Source organism: Macrobrachium nipponense, chromosome 38 (assembly GCF_015104395.2).
Source record: "Macrobrachium nipponense isolate FS-2020 chromosome 38, ASM1510439v2, whole genome shotgun sequence".
Classification (NCBI taxonomy): Eukaryota; Metazoa; Arthropoda; class Malacostraca; order Decapoda; family Palaemonidae; genus Macrobrachium; species Macrobrachium nipponense.
The window spans coordinates 15,778,644-15,799,918 of record NC_061098.1 but is presented as its reverse complement, the minus strand read 5'-3'; the positions used below and the strand labels follow the sequence as shown (position 1 = coordinate 15,799,918).

The window sequence follows — 21,275 nt, the reverse complement described above, 5'->3', positions numbered from 1 at the left end:
AACGCTCAGGACTAGAAAGTAATCCTGGGTTCATCCAAACGTCTCTTAAGGGGGCGAGAAAGATCCGCCGATCTCCACCCTCTTTTAGGTGAGGAATTCTCGAGGAGGAGAAACACTCACGCAGAACGCTTTTCTGTAACGTTCTCTGGCATTCTGTGGCGATACAGAAAATGCCGAAGGGGACGTCTGACTGTTGGGGATCCTCCACAACTCCTTACGGCTTTCGACATTCCTTCTCCTCTGGGCTTGGGAGCTTGAAAGAGGTCTAGGCCTGGGAGCGTTGTGAAGACAATCAGACGCCCCCTCCACTGCACTGGGGACACTTACTATCACTATCCACAGCACTATAATTACACTGCTTACCTTCATAGGCCGCCATTTTGGTTTCCATTTTCCGAAGAGCGCTTTAAGATTCGCTATCTCAGATGCCGAATCTGTGTGTTCTAATAAAGGAGCAGGTACATTAGATGGGGCAGTAAAAGGAGAAGAGAGGGTATATTATTACTAATAACCCCGCTAGAACTAGATAAAGGTTTGGAAGAAGACCTCCTCACCCTGTTTCTTTCTAACTTCTTCACGTATGAGGTTAGAGATTTCCATTCTTCCTCACTCAAATCCTTGCATTCATTACAAGTATTACCAAAAGAACATTCATACATCCTGCATTTCCTGCAAATAGTATGAGGATCAATTGATGCCTTCGGCATCCTAACTTTACAACCCGCATTCACACACATTCTCACACATTTCCAGAATCAGACATCATGTGAACAATCCAAATCAAATTCCAAAAACGGTCCACAATCGCGTATGCCAGTACAATCAATGCAAATACGTCACAGAGAAGTCCAAACGAAGATCAATTGCGATGCAAAATACGAATCCAGCCGGAGATACCCACAACGATGTTGCCAGTATGGCCGACAGAAAAAATATGATAGAACATGGGGATGGTTCCTAGTCCTGCCACCCAGCGGCAGGTAAGTAGATCACCTGACCTACAGGTAGCGTGTGCGCGAAATTCGAATTTCTGTCGGACGACGGAGTCAAATAGCTAAGTATATATCTGACAGGTAAGTTAAATGTATAAAAATTTCTTTTTGGATGACAACTTTATAACTTGTTGTTTGTGTATGCAATTTCAGGTTCGATTATCCGAGCAATGAGACGACTGGAGGAAACTACTAAGACAAATGGTGCAAGCATCAAAAGCAATTGGAATAGATCTTGAAAAACAAGTTTTCTGAGGGCATCAAGTTGTTGAAACGTGACATTGTTTTTGCTGCCAGTTTATACTTATAAATTTTTGCTCTTTACACAAATAGGATTAGCATAAGTCTCTGTGATGTAAAATAATAGTTTGCATTATTTGTATCATATCATGACTTTTTTTACAGAGAGAATACATATATTCATGTATTTTTGGTATGGTTTTCATTATTATTCGTAGATCCAGTGAAAGTTAATTGTCATAAAAATTAACTTCTTGGGTCTGGAGATGGAAGTAAAGGCTGAGGTAATTTCTGGAAATGCAAAATGCTGAAGAAAACATCAGCTGTACAACAGACTTAGTTGTATATGTACGTCTAGAATTTCAACTTTATTTATTAAAGGAGCAAGACTTAATTAGTGAACCAAACATTATGTTATCGCATTTCTCTTTTCCATGGTTTAGGGTTGCATGACAGTAATGGAAAGTATATTTTAAAATGCTTTGTCACCTCTGTACCAAATGAAATGGACAAGTACCATGGATATAACTGTATTGCAAAATTCTATTTGAGCCTTAAAAAGTCGATACCAGGAAAACTATAGAACAGTAACCATATTCAAACAAGATTCCATGTTAAATTATAACCTGTTGTATATTCATTTTAAGATTTCAGTTATTTTACACTTAAGACAAAACTTTTGAGTGATTTTCTTTGGGTAAAAAATATATTTAACTACAAGTATCAGTCTTTTCAGTTGTATACATCAAATCACTTTGCTAAAAACTTTCATGAAACTATCAAAAAATTATAGCCTAATTGGAAGTTTTCACTATATACAACTCAAGTTGAGGTAAGAGATTGTGCATGCAACACAATCATTTTCCTAATTCAGGCAAAAGGATAGAGGGAATAGCCGTGAAGGGATGCTTAAATATGTGAGGCTAATATGCACTGTATACTTAGCTAATAATTGATGTTTGAGACGAGTTACAATGATCAAGAAATAATCCCTCTACAATTTTTTTTTAAAAACGGTCACACAAAGCTTTCAATGTATCATTACACAACCTAAAATTTTCCTCTAAACAAAGGTGAAGCAAAAACTAATTTCACAACAAAGTTTTATTTAAATTAGTAAAACAGCTATATATTTTAATATATCATATACTTACTTATTTAGCACGCACTTTGCTTCTTTTCCAGACTGAGAATTGCCAGCAGTAGTTTTTAGGGCTGCATGTCCTTCTGCCTTTATATGAGTGAAAAGCTTGTTCTTTGAGGGGAACTCAGCCCCACAAATAGTACAACGTAGCTCCTGAAAAGACAAATGATAAGCTGAATCAAACCTTTAGAAATGTATGAATAATACCTACACAATCTCATGAAAATGTAGTTGAATCCTTTAATAGTTGAAAATGGAATCAGTAAAGACACTTTATGAAATAACACTTAGCAGCTGTAACTTTCAATAGCCAAATCTCTTGGTTAATGGGTTGCACCAAGCACTGAATCCCTGTGAACTAATTATGTTTTGTCAAATATACTTGGGCATTACCACAATGAAGTATAGGATTCTAAAAAGATGGATAAACATGTTTCACGTAGGGATTGAAATCTAAGTTGTTTTTTCAAACCAGAAGAAAAGTTCAATAATGACTAGTTATTTACAATAGCAAAAAAAGCATAAAGCTCTTAAAGTGATTTGAGTTTAGCAAGCAAAATAATATTAAAAAATGTTTAGTACACTTTCAAAAGGTTTTACAAAAAAAAATTAAATAACTCACAATGGCACTCCATATTTTGAAAGGAAATATGGAGAGTAATATAAAATTATAAAATCTTACAATAGTTTCTGGTGGTTTAGAAGCTGCATTTGCTTCTCTAGCTCTTCTTCTTTCTTCTTTTGCTTTCTTTCCCTTCTTTGCCTTTGAGGATACTTCTTGATCACTCTGCTCTTTAACATCGTCTCTAGATTCTTTGTCTATGTCTTTATTCTGGCTACTGTCCTCTGAGTTTTCATGGCCGTTTACTGTGGTCCTGTCGCCATTACAATAATAACTTTTCTGTGTCAGGGGTTGCAATCTGAGCTGTCTTCCAAGATTAACTGTTGTCTCTTCTTCTTCTTTGATTTTCCACCGGCTTTGCTAGTAGAGGTAAGTGGGGGGGTGACATCTTCTGTAGAACTCTGTTTCTTCTTCTTCTTTTTCTTCCTTGATTTTGGCATGGATGCTGTTGTGGTTTCATCATCTGAAAGAAATATTTAGTAGTATATTTAGTAACACAGAGAATAACAAATACGTTAGGAAATAGAAACAATAATTATATAATGTTAGAAAATTTTTTTTAAACAAATGCAAAGTACTTCTACAACAAATTTTAAATTCAAGATATGCTGAAGCAGAATTAATATGATAAAAATAGAAACCAACACTTGATGAAAAGTACATGGAGCAAAATATTTAGAATATGTACATGAGTATAACATCTAAAAATATTTAAAAACTTTCATTATCTGAAGATGTAACTGACCAGCTGATCCGCTATCAGCAAGACGTGAAGTGTTTTCTACAGGTTGTTCCTCTTCCAGTTGCTTCTCTTCTGCCAGCATTGTTACCTTCAGTGACTCACGTTTTCTCGGTGCTTCCTTGATCGCTCATGGTTTCCATCTATGAGAAATGATACAAGAAAATTAAATTAGAATTCAAAACAATAAAAGCCTTGCCTAGCGCATGAATTCCCAGTATGTATGCTGGGGACCATGAATCATTTGAAATAACTCAAAATAAAAGGGTAAGAGATACTTTTAAAAATACATGAAAGCGGGTTAAGCTTCTCGCAATTACCACACAATGGAGTTAAGTATATCTTAGTTTAACCAGACCACTGAGCTGATTAACAGTTCTCCTAGGGCTGGCCTGAAGGATTAGATATTTTTACGAGGCTAGGAACCAATTGGTCACCTAGCAATGGGACCTACAGTTTATTGTGGGATCCAAGCCATATTATATCGAGAAATGAATTTCCGTCACCAGAAATAAATTCCTCTGATTCCGCGTTGGCAGAGCCGAGAATCAAACTTCAGACCACCGGATTGGCAGCCGAGAGCGAAAACCCCTTCTCCAACGAGGAACTACACCACACTAACGAACTGGCACATAAAACCTGTAGAGCATACTTACGCTCTGTCAGTCTTGAAAGTTTTATTACAAGCAACACAATAGAGATTATCAATAAGATAGTCGGCGATATCTTCGTCGTCACCAAGTTCAGCCACCCCATCACCAGCATCCTGACTGACCAGGGCCTCTTCATCATCATAATCACTCTCCTCACTTTCAGTTATTCCCCATTCCTTTGCAAACCGGGCCTCCATTTCCTATTAAATAATGTTCACTTGATTATCCAAGCATAAAATTTATGAAAAATCTTGTCCTGATAAAAAAAAAGTACTGTATACTTATCCAGATCATCAATATCTAAGAAATCTTATCCAGAATGCTGCAATTTAATACCATACTGTATAGCACAATTTTGTGAAGTCTGGAAACAACCTTTGTTACAAATTACTGGAATTATCTGATGCTGTCTGATTAATCATGTAATAATATAACCATTAAGATGCAATTCGACCATTATTTGACCATCAAACACTATACAAAATGCTAATCAAACCTACTTGACTTAAAATTTCTATCCAAAAACTTATAAGACTCCACTATACCCCTAAAAATGAAATGGTGTATACTATTCTATCTATGTAGTTAACAACAATATTGTACTAGGCTGGATCCAAGCTTGTACAGACATTAAACGAACAGAAGGTAACCTTGTAGCTGCTTTTGTAGTTGAAGCAGTCATAAATTCAGGCCATAATAGTGAATACTTTACTGGTATATGTTCTTGACTATACGTTTACGTATGGAATTTGTAGGGTGTGTAAAAAAAAAAATAAAACATTAAAAGTCAATGCTTTGGGCTTTCTGATAACATTAAAAAACAATGCCTTTAAAGTACGGTTAGTCACACCAGGTGTACTCGAAATGTTTTGTCAGTAAAGAACTGCCACTTACTGTTTCCTATAACTTGCACCTTGAGATGAATCGAATGACCCTTTAGACCCTTTAAAGCTTAACTTTATTATTAACCCCCCCCCACCCCCCCCCCCCCCCCCCTCTGTCTTCCTGAAGGCCTACACTAAACAAATCAAATGCTACACTTCCAAACCTTTTAGTTTTCACACAAAAATAATAAAACATACCCTTAACTGTTCTTCATATGCAGCCATATTTTCCCTTTCTTGCTGGATACTTTCTTCCATTTGTTTATTTCTTTCTTCCCTTTCTCTGTCCTGAGCTTCTTTTTGCCGCTTAGCTTTTTCCTCAGCTTTGGCAGCTTGTAATTTCTGTATACAGATACCAAGCTATCAGATTCATGTTATGATTAACAAAAATTATAAACATTATCTTAAAACAGGCAAAGTTGATGAACCACCATTACAGTAGTGGAGACTTAATATTACAACACTCATATCTGGTATTACAAATTTAAATGACTATTTTAATGCAAAATTCAAAACTAATTTTTATACCTTACGCTCCAGCCAGCGTTTATCCCTCTTGCGAACGAAGGCCACCAAAGCCCTAACTTCTTCATTAAACTGCTTACGAGCTTTCTGACGGGCTTTGTTGTTCTCTTTTTCAATTTTCTGAAAATTTGGAATGTGTATTAAAGATAGTGGCTAAGTTGAAGAGTCTCAGTATTTAAAGGAATACATCTAAAATTTATGTACAAGAAAACTGTGTAAAAAATTTTTTTTTAAAGAAATTTACCATAGTAGTACTAAATAAATACATTAAGTATTTTGTTTGAAGATATTTAACTATGTATGTCTATTATATTTTATCTACAAAAAGTGGGTATTTAGGGGAATTTAAAATTCCTTCTTAAATTGCTCTAAACAACCACTTGCAGAAGGAAAACATAACACTATTTTGTTTGTGTGGACCAGCTGTTTTAGTGGAATTCATTACTTAAGGCTTTCACCATATTCTTTATGAATAAGACTATTGCTATATAATGCAGACTTGGATAATAGTCAATTATAACAGCACAGTAGTTACTAATAATTTAGGAACCAATTTTGTTCGGGAGGGGTTTGGAGTTCAGTTTACAGGCAACTTATTACTAGAACCAGTGGCTCATTGCTTGCCACAGGGTAACCATGACACTGATTTTTACCATATAAGATGCACATGGATTTTCCTTGACCTTTCGCTGGAAAAAGTGTGCCTCATATGCCGGCAAATAAAATAACTGGTGGGCTAACAAAGACAAAACCTTAAGGTTTTGTTTGTGTGGTGCTTTTAGGTTGCATGGAACTAGTGGTTATTCAGCAACGGGACCAACGGCTTTACGTGGCTTCCGAACCACGTCGAGAGTGCATTTCTATCACCAGAAATACACATCTCTCACTCCTCAATGGAATGGCCGAGAATCGAACCCGCAACAACTGAGGTGGGACCTCAGCACCATACCAACCACACTACTGAGGTGCGTCAAAACCTTAAGGTAACCAAAACAAATATTCTAAACAACTTTAAGAAAAGTACATTAAAGAACAATACCTCTTTGGTGAATAATAAAGCATTCATATCGTATACTGGCCATAACTCGGGAGCCTTTTAGCTTGAAAACATTTTGGTAGAACTCACCTTCTCCACCCAACGTCCCATTTGATGAGCTTCTTTATGTTCAAATCATCAGCCCACTCAAAAGCCATTGAAGTACAATACCCTGACCAGTAAGTGTAAAATCGAGCAACCTCCTGTTTTGAAGACAAAACAAATTTTTAAAGATTTAAAAAAAAAGGGGGAGGGGGCACAAAGTTAATGAAATATCTTATTATGATCATGGAGCAACAATTCTTTTATCTTACAGATGATAAAACAGTTTTATGCTTTACTCCTAAAACCTTCAAACTGACAACATTCACCACCTATAGGTATTGGCTTGAACAATAAAGTAAAAGTACAAAATGATAAACCTAATGATTATTGTAGAAGATCAATATTTCAATAACAATTTAGATTCAAGTCTGAAACAAATAAGACTAAAATATCCAGACTATTAAAAAAATGCAGACTTTCTTTCCCACATACGTACCTCTAAATCCATGTCACTATGTCCGAAGCTTGGAATTATGATGTCATCTTCTTCATCCATATAATTCAGATCATTAACTGCAATTCTCTCAAACAGTTGTCTGTAAATTTTTCATCATCATTATTATTATCACCCATCATCTGATTCATTACATTGTTTGCAATACATCAAAACCATTGAAAGTAGTTTTTTTTATTAGGATTTTTGATGATTTTCAATGATGTTCCAGTTTATGACGCAGCGTACGAACAGAACCCGTTGTAAACCGGGGACTGCCTTATACTTAAATAACTATGCCCTCATTCAGTACCTAAATTAACTACATTAAATGTTTTTAGTTACTACCTTACAAGCTACAGTCATTACCAACCCCTCATGACATGGACAATCATTCTGCAATGAACTCTTTAAAAATAAAATTCACTGAAAGCTGAATACCTACACCCAAAACATACTTGTATATTTTCAAAAACAAATTTTCCCATTTGATTGACATTTGATATGGTAACACACCCCCTCCGAAAAAATACCTTACCTATAAACAGTGTAAAATCCTTTTTCTGAATCATTGAAACCAGAGTAACACTGAGAGGAAAAGTACTCATACAGATCAATGTTCTGTGAACCTTTACTAGATCCTTCAGTACCTGCAAAAATACCAAAGAATAATCACATTAAATATAATAAAAAAATATATGTATATATTATAATACATAAGAACGCATAAATGAAAACAATGACTATCTTAATTTACAGTCCATTCCTTAAGGTGTACTATTGATCTTAAAACAGAGCCCCCATTATTTCTCTTCTAACACAAGAGTTGGAAGCCACAGGTTAAGCTATTTTAAAAATCATCTGTGCATAAAAAAATCATGCCTGCTTATAAAAGCAGCAAGAATGAAGGGAGGGCAGGAACTGGTATTTGTGATGTATAATGCTACAAAAAATTACTTTCTTATGGTAACTGCATATTGCACAGATGAAAATATGGGTACAAATTGAACCAAGAAAAAATTAAATGATATTGGCCAGCTTGTTGGGAAGAGACCACCACCATCACCATTAGTACTGCTATTAAATGTCCATTTCCCTTTACTAAGTCAATGTAAAGAAAATATATTATATATATATATATATATATATATATATTATATATATATTATATATATATAATATATATATATCTATATATATAATTATATATACTATATATATAACTATATATATATATCCTCTCCCTGTCCTTACATACTATACTTGAATTTTCACCTAGTGTGAGTCTTTATTTACCCCCTTTTCCTACAATTTGCTGAGCATCCTTCTACACTCCATCCCAGTAGTTTCATATGGACTACTGATTGGAAAAACTCCTTCACTAAAGATCCCATTACCACAATCACCTCGATCTTTAAGATCTCAAATAAATTTTCCAGCCTCAGGACATCACATCTCCCAGCAACTTCTTAACTTTTGATATGATCTTCAAACAAAATTCACTCATGAATATTTGTCTTTTGCCTTTTCTTTATACTAGTGTGTGAACTTTTTTTTTGTGCCTATCATCACAGCATCATTCTTTTCCCACTTTGCCGGTCCCACCTCTTTCTTTATCATATTTCAAGGATGGAAATTGGAGCTAAAAACTACAATTGGGAGCAAACTGATGAGAAGAATACAGCAAGAAAAATAAAGAGCCTTGTATGTTGAATGACGTTAAAACATCAACTATTTTCTATAAAACTGCCCTTGGAGAGGTCTTCTTCCAAATATAAACTTTGGTAATAATGATTAAAATAATATGTTTGCTTCACTCATATAACTATGATCGACACAGTGCAAAAAAAACAATTCGTAACTTGACCAGGAAAATAGTAAAATGACACAAATACAAAACTATTCAGCAATGTGAAAGTGAAAGCTATGTCCAAGAGCACATCAATATCTTACCTCTTTCTCTTAGAAAACTGTCTCTGTTACGGTCATAAAACGCTCGTTCTTGAGGGTCACTCAGCGTTTCATATGCTGCCTGAACAAGCTGAAATTGCTTCTTTGCCTCTTCTAACTGGTCAAGATTTTTATCTGGCAACAAAAAGATGAAAGTTATACATACAAACAAATGTAAAAACTACAAATTGTCATCATTTGTCATCAACACCTACTAAATTCCCTTATATGCCTATACTTCAGGAGGCTTATGCACCTTCAAACAATGTGACATGCTTCTTGTATAGCAGTGCAGTTGAGTTTGTTACTCTGAAACCCATTTGGATTACAGTGACATCAATTGTCCATATAATGGTCACAATACATGTATATACTCTTCTCCCTTATATTATATTCAACCTAGACTACTGTTTAATAGTAAGGTTGTTTTGTATATGTACAACATTGCAGATTGCTAAGTGGCCATGGAAGTTCTTCTCTCTCCAATTTTTAACTAGAAAAATTGGTGAACATAGAAAATAGGATGGGTTGACAAGTGTGGTGCCATGGCCTAATATACAGATGCATTTTCATTTAACCTCTGCTTTACTGATAAGATTTTTTTGTTATTATAATATTTTGATACAAATACAGTTACATACGCAAAGAATAAATGCTCTAGAATGAATTACGCAACACTGCACATGTCCAACTGCATAGGTATGTGCAGTACCTTGTGTACATGATGATACTTGATAAAAAAAATGTATTCTGTGTTTCATGACAGCCCTGGGTGAGATACTATACTTTCTGAAGTGACATATTTATGGGTAGATTCCAAAAAAGGTTCTATTGGTCTTATTTTATACAGCAGTGCTATCCTGTTCTTGTTCCTGTGGATTCTATATATGCAATTCAGTTTTCAAATATCCCTGAGCCAAAATAATAAAAATTTATTGCAGAATTCTTATTAAAATTACCAAGAAGGTAGGGAAAGGGAGAGGACAGTCCAGGAGGAAGAAGCCAAGGCAATGCAATAGTATCAAAGGCAGAGTACAGTAATCCTCTTTGAAGTAACCATCCAATATCTTATATACTTTTCTTCTGGTGCAGCCAACCTCCACTGAAGGAGACCAGCTAGCACTCTTCCTGCAGGACCTATCCCTGCAGAACAACAAAAGCGATTACCCAAACACCAAGGACATAAAGCAGCCAAACACCTACTTAAGTCCTTCACACCTTTTGTTATTCACTTTCCTTGTTCCAATCCATGTTGAACAAAAACACAGAACACTATACAGTAGTGCTTCAGGTTACGAAATTAATCCGTTCCGAAGTGGCCTTCATACCCTGATTTTTTCGGATCTAGAACTATGTATGTTTTACATGTAAATTGCCTATCCTTTCCAGGCCCTACAAAAACACCACAGTAAATTTTATAATAAAGCTAAATTGACCAATAAATAATGAAATACAACAATTTGGACCATTCAATACCTAACCTAACCGTGACTATACCTGTAAATAAAGTGTATTAGTGTACAGGATACAAGAAATACTGTATATACATGTACGTATGTGCGTAGTGAAATGTAGAACCTTACTTGTCGAGTGAGGTTTTGTCCGAAAGTGGCGATTGAGGAGAAGGACAAATGGCAGTAAACATGAACACTTAACTTTACGAAACATAAAAAAATGGCAGAAAACATTAACAATAAACTTTACAAAACACATTAACAAATGGCAGAAAACATTAACATTTCTTGATTATCACCATCTTCGTCTCCATAGAAAGCATCCTCTTCTTTCCGTGAACTTCAGCAACATTCTTGGGACCCAAGGCTAATAACGTAAATAATTAAGTTCATACACAACACAATAAAGTAACTTACAGTACAACGACGGCGAAATCATTAACATGAATATACGTTAACAAACTAAATCTATGTGAATGACTGAATTCCAGATGTTTACAATAACGCTGCCACAATGAAATGGTCAAGGAATGCCTTTACATAGATGCATGATGGGACAGATGCTGACCAATAGGAGAGCAGGATCTTACGGCGGTGACTAGCATTAGAAACCAATGGGAGAGCAGGAGGATGGTGGCGAGTCTACTGAGTTGGCAGCACTCAAGTTTTAAAATTGTTCTCCTTTCACAACCTGAATTATTTTCGTAAACAGATACAAAAAATCTTCATCTTTGCCTTCGTAACCTGGATTTTTTGTACGTAGGGACTTTCATATGTAGGGGTATGACTGTACATACAAAACAATGAAAATGATAAAGGAAGTTTTAACCTGATTATGATTCAGAGCAAAGCAAACCTCTTAACTTAGCCACAGCCAAAGAAAAAGTACAGGCTTCTGGGGGATCAGAGAGGTTCCCCCCAGCCCCCGATCCCATACCCACCTACTTCCAATTAACCACTTAGTGACCAGTTTCAATTAACATTTCCAGCTGTCCCTGAGATAAACTTCTACATAAAGATATGGTTTGTATTTGTGAGTGAACACAAGCACCACAGTATACTCGATACAGAAACAGTAGCTGCAACTACAAGTCAGGTAAAGGGCACACACCCACACATATCCTAACCACTAAACCACTAAAGAAAATGTGTTGCCTTAAGGAGGGTGAGTGTGCCCCATCCCCATACACCTCACACACACACAAAAATTACCATCAGCTTAAACTACCACGTCCAGCTCAGACAGGAATGCTCCTTTGTAAAAGGTAATGGCTTCCATTTCTGTTGAAACAAATTACATTTAAAAGTAGGATACCAAACAGTGTAACTTCTCACCTGGATGCCATTGTAAGGCCATCTTCCGATAGGCCTTCTTGAGTTCTTCATTAGTGGCATTTTGTTTAACGCCCAGGACCTCGTAATGGCACCGCATTTTATCGATGTAACAGTAAATTTATCTGAAATGAGTAATTCAGTAATGTAAAATTATGCAAATGAATTAATGAATAAATATGGTACTTGGGCATAAAGCTGTGTTGGGAATGGAAGGTCATTCAGCACTGTCATATATCTTAATGCTGGGAATGTTATGTTGAATGAATACTTTAAAAGAATAAAAATCAGTAAAATACACTTATACAAGCAGATATAACAAAACAAAGTTTTGTGGTGCTCATGCACCCATACTCCTATGCACTGAAAATACATAATAGCTAAAAATTATTTAAAAAATAAACAACCCACCCGAGTTTCATGAAAATCTTAATCTTTTTTTTTGGAAACCAACTTGGGACTCAATGTAAAATATCACAGCAGCACATCCTCTAAAAGAACACTGTACTACACCTTTCTCTATATTGTTCAGTAAAAAAATACACCTTTCTCTATATTTGTTTCAGTCAAAAAGCTGTCATTAAATCAATTAGGGCTAGGGCCTGAAATATATATGTGCTGAGCTTTTCAATAGAATCACAGTATTTTTCTGACTAGTCCAATATTACTTGCATTTTAGTATTTTACTTTTTTTTTTTGACATTTTTCATACAAACCAATTGTTTCTGAATTCTTATCCATAGGCCTATAACAATTATGAGAGCCTCTACAAATGGGAGGGGAGGGGCTGAAGTTAGCCTCTGAGGTTAGGCAACTACCGTATGATAATTCAGACTAGCCATTAGGCGCCTACCTTTGATTTGATAAAAATTATAACCACATTCTAGCCAATTATTAAAATAGGCCTAGGCTAAGTCTACGCTAAAAACCGAACATAGCCCTGCCTAAATATGCTACTACCCACAAGCCTAAACTACCATACCTATCTTGATAGGTCTATCAATTACCTTGGTAGATCTATAGGTATCCTACAAATGGATGATATTGATATCGAGATACCTAGGTAGCTATCTATCCCGTATTGTACCTAATTAGGAGCATAATGGAGTTAAATTTAATGTTAATCTTGGTGAAAATTATTTATTGAAGTTAGTGTATTTTCTTGCCTATATAACCTATATGTTTACTATATATCCCATAGGCTTAGCTAAATGGATAAAAGTGATATCGAGAAACCTATGATGTGGTCTATTTCCTGTATTAAGTAGAAGTATGGTGGGGTTAAATTAATGTTAATCCCTCTGAAAATTATTTATTGAGGCTATTTAGTGTATTTTCGTTCTTATATAGCCTATAGGCCTACTATATATCCTACAATTGGATAAAATTAGTAAATGATATCGAGTTAGTTATGATAGTCTATTTCCTGTATTGTAATTAGAAGCATGGCAGGGTTAAACTAATGTTAATCCTGGCGATAACTATTTATTAAAGGCTATTTAATTTAATTTCATCACCATATAAGACCTACTAGGTAACTTGTATCGTATAAATGGATAAAAGTAGTAAATGATATCGAGTTGGGTATGATAATCTATTTCCCATATAACTAATTAGAAGCATGGGGGGGGTGGTGGGGGGGGGGGGGTAAATTTACTCCATTATGCTCCTAATTAACACAGGAAATAGACCACATCATACCTAGATATCTCGACATCACTTTTATCCATTCATAGGATATATAGTAAACCTATAGGTTATATAGGCAAGAAAATACATTAAACAGCCTTCAATAAATCATTTTCCTGGGATTAACATTAAATTTTACTCCATTATCCTCCTAATTAGGTACAATACAGGATAGGTAGCTACCTAGGTATGTCGATATCCCTATTATCCATTTACTATACGATATAGAGTGAACCTATAAATTATATAGGCACGAAAATAAAGTGAATATACCTCAATACATAGTTTTCACTAGGATTAATATTAAATTTAACCCCGCCAATACAGGAAATAGACCACATCATACCTAGGTTTCTGGATATAACTTTCATCCATTTAGCTAAGCCTATAGGATAGGGTAAACAATCACGGATGATCCACCATCATCACGCTAGGTGGGTCTTATTCACTCGATATTTAATTGGTTTGAACTGAATTCATTTTTACCTTGTAATCGGTGGTTTTATCCTTACTGCCATCACAACTGAAACTCCACAGGGCTTATTTGATTGTTATTATAAACATTTTGGTCTTAATTCACTCCACATTGCACTTGAACCAAGTTGCTGTTCCTGGTTCCTAAGCATGCACTCCACAAACACAGTTACGAGCAGCAGACGACAACACTGCAAAGTTTTATTCCCTTCATTGTTTACTTTACTCATTATTTAGTTCAACTTTATTTTGTTATTTAAAAATGTTTATTTAATTCATGTCTATTATCCCTTTTTTGCAACCAAATTACCACGAAAAATTACAGATATTTCTGAAGAAGATACAATCCAACGTTTCTAACCTTGTCGTACATCTGGCTGCCAAAAACCATAGCGGAGCAGACTACAGATAAGTGGATTATAAGTGTTTTTTTTTTTTTTTTTCTAGCACTTTTCATTGATTTAAGTCTATATTAGTATTTTGATTTTTTAATCACTGTATGCCAGAAATAAATGTAACCTTTAATGTCTGCATGCTAAGAATGGCAAAATCATCGCTGCCACATTAGTGGAGCTTCACACATACACCGATGCATTATTATAAACTGTTTCCATGAATTCTAGTTGTCATAGTATGCAATAATGATAAAATTGCTTTAATATTTATGTATATATACTCCAATACATAGCCTAATTTCACCAATTTCCACGTTTTGTGTAGTCTTATACCCAGTTTGGAGGTTGAACACATACCGAATGGCAACAGAAAGAGAGACGAGAGAGTAGAGAGAGAGGAGAGAGAGAGAGAGAGAGAGGAGAGAAGGCCGAAGGTAAGGAAGGACATGGGTGGCGGTGGAGGGGGGGGGGGGGGGTAGGTGGAGCTTTTTACGCGGGTTCGTATCCATTTCTGGATAATGGAGTTTTTGTCTCTGGGTACAAGGACAAGTGTCGTTATTCTTTACGATTAGTGATTCACGATACCCTTATAAATTACAGAACTGGGTGTAATGCACTATAACAAAATCTCGTTCTGATACGAGTGTTCGTTACAGATATATTGCCAAAAAACGTGCTTGCACTGTCTCTGAAACCCATTGTAGGCATGCTGCTTAGTTGTCAATCAAGTTTTTTGTAATCAAGTATTTTTTACAAGCTAGCTATTGTATAAATTTGTATTTTTCTCAATCAAACCATACGCCCCTCAATGCTAACTTTCCTTTCTTAACGACTTTCTGGTCATTGCAAATTCAGCCCCATAATTACTTATGGTTCGAAAACAGACAGAAGCCCAGGGACCAAAAGCGATTGCTTCACACTACGGCGGTAATCCGGCAGTAAAACATCTTCATATATCCAAAAAGTAAATAATAAAGATATATATGTGCATTACGATTATGTATAACAATTACATGAATAGCTGATAACAATCTGCATGAATAAGGTAAACTGGTCTGCAAGAAAGTTGAGTATAGCAACTCATTTACAATAGGTACGAAAGTCAATATGTCGTGACGTCATAATACAGGACTTAAAAGAACGTTCTAATTCCGAAAAATAATAACTTAAATTTGAGTCAGAATCGAGTTACTTTTTCAGTAACGAATATTTTCAAATTAATCATCATAAATATGTAAAATATTGATGTTTTACCATTTATTTAAATAATTATCTTAGCGCACGCTTCATCGTCTTCTTCTACCAAAACAGTAGTTTCCTTAAAAACGTTGTGGTTAGGGACCGTGTACCGATTGTTGTGATGAAAGTGCCCCAGCATCTATGGGTACAATTGGTGTGCAGATTTATCACAGGAAATGGGAAGTTTGTTGACACAAGCAACTCCGTAAACATTAAGAGGACGTCAATCTTCTAAAATATTTAAGCGTAAGTAAAAATTTTGAAAGCGTTTTGGTTAGATTTGCACTGCGTTGGACACCCTTTTCACTACCCTCTGTTTAATCCTTTAAATTTAGCCTTAATTTCTAACTTTGGAGAAAATACTTACTTTGAAATTAGAGTAGAGGTCTTTATCTCCGTCTCTCACCAACAAGTCGCGACTGATGCCCATCTCCGGTGTCAGGACGCGTTTTAAGTACTTTTTCGTACGGTGGCATGCTGTGATCGTCGGTGAGTTGATCCAAGCCATGCGGTTCTTTACCCTATACAGTAAACCTATAGGTTATATAGGCAAGAAAATGCATTAAATAGCCTTCAATAAATAATTTTCACCAAGAATAACATTAAATTTAACTCCATTATGCTCCTAATTTGGTACAATACGGGATAGGTTGCTGTCTAGGTATCTCGATATCACTATTATCCATTTATAGGATAGGGGGAAACATCAGTACAGGCCAACCCTCATCACGGTAGACGGGTCTTATTCACTCGATATTTAATTGGTGAAACATGAATACAATTGCAACTCTAAGCATACCATTTAAAAGACTGAAGTTTCGTCAACATATTGTGATATATGAAAGCCCCATACGAACTAAAATAAGCATGTGAGCTCTTCGTAAAATATGTTTTCAAGGCAGTTTGAAATCCAATATGGCGGCTACGTTTTTCATGGACGGTTCTCATCAGTGACGGACACCATCTTTCCCCAGCCTTCCCAGCACTCATTTGAACAATGTTAGCGTATGTATGTAACGTTTATTGATCTTACTCAAGATTGCAGTTGTAATCAGCACAATAAAACAACATTTTGTTGCCTATATTAGTGAAAGTATGAAACTTGTTATTCCCGGGGTTATGGTTGGAACTGAATTCATTCTTACCTTGTAATCGGCGGTTTTTATCCTTACTGCCATCACAACTGAAACTCCACAGTGCTTATTTGATTGTTATTATACACATTTTGGTCTCAGTTCACTCCACATTGCACTTTAAAACCCGTTGCTGTTCCTGGTTTGTTTCTAAGCGACTTGGTGCGCGCCATAAACACAATTACAAACAGCAGACGACGACAGACGACGACAGACGACGAAACTGCAAAGTTTTATTCCCTAAACTGTTTACTTTACTCGTTATTTAGTTTAAATTTACATTGTTATTTAAAAAAAAAAATTTTGATTTAATTCATGTATATTATCCCTTTTTGCAACCAAATTACCCCGAAAAATTACAGATATTTCTAACGTAGATAAAAATCAAATGTTTCTAACGTTTTCGTACATCTGGCTGCCGAAAACCATAGAGGAACGAATACGGAAAAGTGCATAGAGGAAAGACTACGTTTTTTTTTTTTTTTTTGTTTTTTTTTTTTTGCTTTTTTGTTTTTGCTAGCACTTTTCATTGATTTCAGTCTTTATTAGTATTTTGAATTTCTTAAATAATCGTATGCCAGAAATAAATGTAACCTTTAATGTTTGCATGCTTTAATGTTTGCATGCTAAGAATGGCAAAATCATCGTTGCCACATTAGTGGAGGCTTCACACATCGCCGTTCCATTATTATAAACTGTTTCCATGAATTCTAGTTGTCATAGTAATGCAATGAATGATAAAATTGCTTTAATATTTATGTATATATACTTCCAATACATAGCCTAATTTCACCAATTTCAACGTTTTGTTTATAGTCTTATACCCAGTGGAGGGTAAGCACATACCGATTGGCCACAGTGAATGTCCCTTCCTATTCCGTCCTCTCTCTCTCTCTCCCTCTCTCTCTCTCTCTCTCTCCTCTCTCTATCTCTCTCCGCTCTTCCTCTCTCCTCTCCTCTCTCTCTCTCTCTCTCTCTCTCTCTCTCTCTCTCATTTTTTAAATTTTACATACCTATGTCCTGCTTAAACTATTTTGCGAGCACTAGTAGATGCACCTACATTCATCATTACGACTGAATTAAAAACTTGAAAGTATTTAATTAATGCTATACAAGTATGAAATATATTTTCTTGTTCATTTTCGAATTACGATAAAAGAAAACAGAGAGAGAGAGAGAGAGAGAGAGAGACACGAGAGAGAGAGAGAGAGAGATAGGAGAGAGAGAGAGAGAGAGAGAGAGAGAGAGAGAGAGTTGAGGGTGGATCATGTATAAATATATCGGTCAATGGGCAGGTAACAACCGAGTGAATCGTTAGATATCCACCAATGTAAACTACTATTATTAGATAGATAGATGGAAAAATCCATAGAAAATAAGTTTAAACTGCAACAACTTTCAGAGAGAGAGAAGGGAAGGTGAAGGAAGGAAGAAGGACAGGGGTGGCGGTGGAGGTGGGGGGAGAGGGTAGGTGGAGCTGTTTACTGGTGTGTTCCTATCCATTTCTGGATAATGGAGTTTTGGTCTATTAGTACAAGGACAAGTGTAGTATTCTTACGATTAGTGATTCACGATACCCTTATAAATTACGGCACTGGGGGTAATGCACTAAAGAAAAATCTCGCTCTGTTACGAGTGTTCGTTACAGAAATAGGTATTGCCCAAAAACGTGCTTGCACTGTCTCTGAAACCCATAGTAGACATGCTGCTTAGTTGTCAATCAAGTTTTTATAACCAAGTATTTTTTACAAGCTAGCTATTGAATAAATTTGTATTTTTCTCAGTCAAAACATATGCCCCTCAATGCTAACTTCCTCTTGTTTTAACGACTTTCTGGATCATTGCAAATTCGGCCCCATAATTTCTTATGGTGCAAAAACAGACAGAGGCCCATGGACCGAAAACGATTGCGTCACACTACGGCGATAATCCAGCAGTAAAACATCTTCATATATCCAAAAAGTAAATAATAAAGATATATATGCGCATTACGATTATAATAATTACATGTATAGCTGATAACAATCTGCACGAATAACTGGTAAACTGTTCTGCAATGACAGTTGAGTATAGCAATTATTTACAATAGGTACGAAAGTCAAGATGTCGTGACGTCATAATACAGAACTTGAAAGAACGTTCTTAATTCAGAAAAATAATTACTTAAATTTGAGTCAGAGTCGAGTTACTTTTTCAATAACGAATATTTTCAAATTAATCATCATAAATATGTAAAATATTGATGTTTTACTACTTATTTAAAATTAGCCAAGAGCACGCTTTCTCGTCATCTTCTACCCCAACAGCTGTTTTACGCCTGGCTTGTTGTTGATGAGAAATCGTGTTTCGATTGTTGTGATAAAAGTGCTCCAGCGTCTGTGGGCACAAGTGGTGTGCGGATTTATCACAGGAAATGGTTAGTTTATTGACACAAGCTACTCCGTAAACATCGAGATGGCGTCAATCTTCTAAATACCTCGAGTTGTAAGTAAAAATGTGAACGCGTTTTGGTGAGATTTGCACTACGTTTGAGACCGTTTTCAGTACCCTCTGTTTTAAATCTGTTTAAATCTTAAAATTTGGCCTTAATTTCTAACTTTGGGGAAAATACTGTACTTCGAAAGGAGAGTAGAGGTCTTTAGCTCCGTTTCTCACCAACAACAAGTCGCGACTGATGCCCATCTCGGGTGTCAGGACGCGTTATAATGTACTTTTTCGGAGGGTGGCTTGCATTGATGGTAGCTGGCCTGCGTGGCTTGCTGTGATGATCTACCCTACCTAGCTATAGGTATAGGCTAGCCTATAGTAAACCTATAGGTTATAGCAAGTATAGGCACGAAAATACACTAAAGATGCTTCAATAAATAGTTTTCACCAAGATTAACATCAAAATTTTATCCCGCCATACTTCTAAAATACGGGAAAAAGACACCAATTCGACCAGACGTCAAAATGACCCTCTTTTTGACGTAAGCCAAAGCTCCACGAGGCACTTTAGTACCTACCTAGTATATACCTGACGTTAAGGGCAGACAGGGCGGTGCAGAGGGCCAATCAGACGCCCAAAAATGACTTCCCTGCGACGAGTCCTCGGGTTAAAAGAGTGAGGAGTCCGATTGCATAACGTTGCGGGAAAGAAAACAGCTGAGTATAATTCCGTGAGCCACCATGAGTTGTTTACACTGGGCAAGTCCCCGCCTCTTCTTCTTCTTCCCTCGGCATCATGGAGGTTTGGTCTCCTCCTCTACCTCTTCCTCCTCCTCCTGGTCTCACCTTTGGCATTTGATTTTGAAGCAGCACTTCTACCAGGTTGAAGGGGGATTATATACTGTCATGTTTAACATGAGGAACGTATTTACGTATTTAGCCATGCGTTCAGGTCGTTCTCATCTTCGTAATTCTAAGGGTTTATCGGTTTTTATCTTATTTTCCCCTCGTCTTACTTTCCTGCAAGCATCTTAGTTTGGCACGATTTCTGTTCTGCATATATTTCCAGTTCGTTTATTAGGATACTCAAAACTATCTTAATCTAAACGATATATTAAAAAATCTGATATATATGATTATATATTAATATATATATATAATATTATTATTATATATATATATATATATATATATATATTATTATATATAGTGTAGCACAGTGAGGTTTTGAAAAAATGATGCTAAAGTGTCAGTCTACGTGCTGCATTGATTTGCAGCAACATTTCTTGTATATATATATATATATATATATATATATATCTATATATATATATATATCTATATATATATATATATATATATATATATATATACACACACACACACATATATATATATATATATATATATATATATATATATATATATATATATATATATATATATATATATATATATATAAGGTGAAGTGTTTCTCTAAATCAGTGCAACACTCATACTGACTGACACTTTAACATTATTTTTCGAAACCTCATTTTGTAACCTTTGACATTAGTCATAAGTTCGCCAACAGCAGTGTAATTGTCATTTTGTAAAGTAACCAAAAATATCTGCCAACTCTAAATCCGAAAAAAAAAGAGGCTGAGTTTTACAAACGATGACCACTGCCATTATTTTATCATTTGTCGTTGTCACTGTTGACAGATTAAACAATTTAGGTAGCTAAGTTAATAAGTTCGCTCTTTTCTTATTCATTTATATCATTTATTTACCGCACAGATTACGGTGACTTGAGGACGAAAAGAACAT

At 35.5% G+C, this 21,275-nt stretch overlaps 1 protein-coding gene and 1 pseudogene across 1 annotated transcript; one reads left to right on the top strand and one right to left on the bottom strand.

Moving 5' to 3' along the window:
* LOC135209667 (exosome RNA helicase MTR4-like) overlaps window positions 1–1,302 on the top strand; it is a 36,246-nt pseudogene extending 34,944 nt beyond the window's left edge.
* Window positions 1,303–4,025: 2,723 nt separating this feature from the next.
* Window positions 4,026–20,298, bottom strand: LOC135209666 (dnaJ homolog subfamily C member 21-like). The gene is given in 10 exon segments (XM_064242399.1): window positions 4,026–4,590; window positions 5,473–5,616; window positions 5,803–5,919; window positions 6,926–6,960; window positions 6,963–7,038; window positions 7,377–7,476; window positions 7,912–8,023; window positions 9,327–9,458; window positions 12,113–12,234; window positions 20,045–20,298. Coding segments are annotated over 9 exon segments (1,014 nt in total). The 5' UTR covers window positions 12,210–12,234; window positions 20,045–20,298; the 3' UTR covers window positions 4,026–4,389.
* Between the last annotated feature and the right edge of the window lie 977 nt (window positions 20,299–21,275).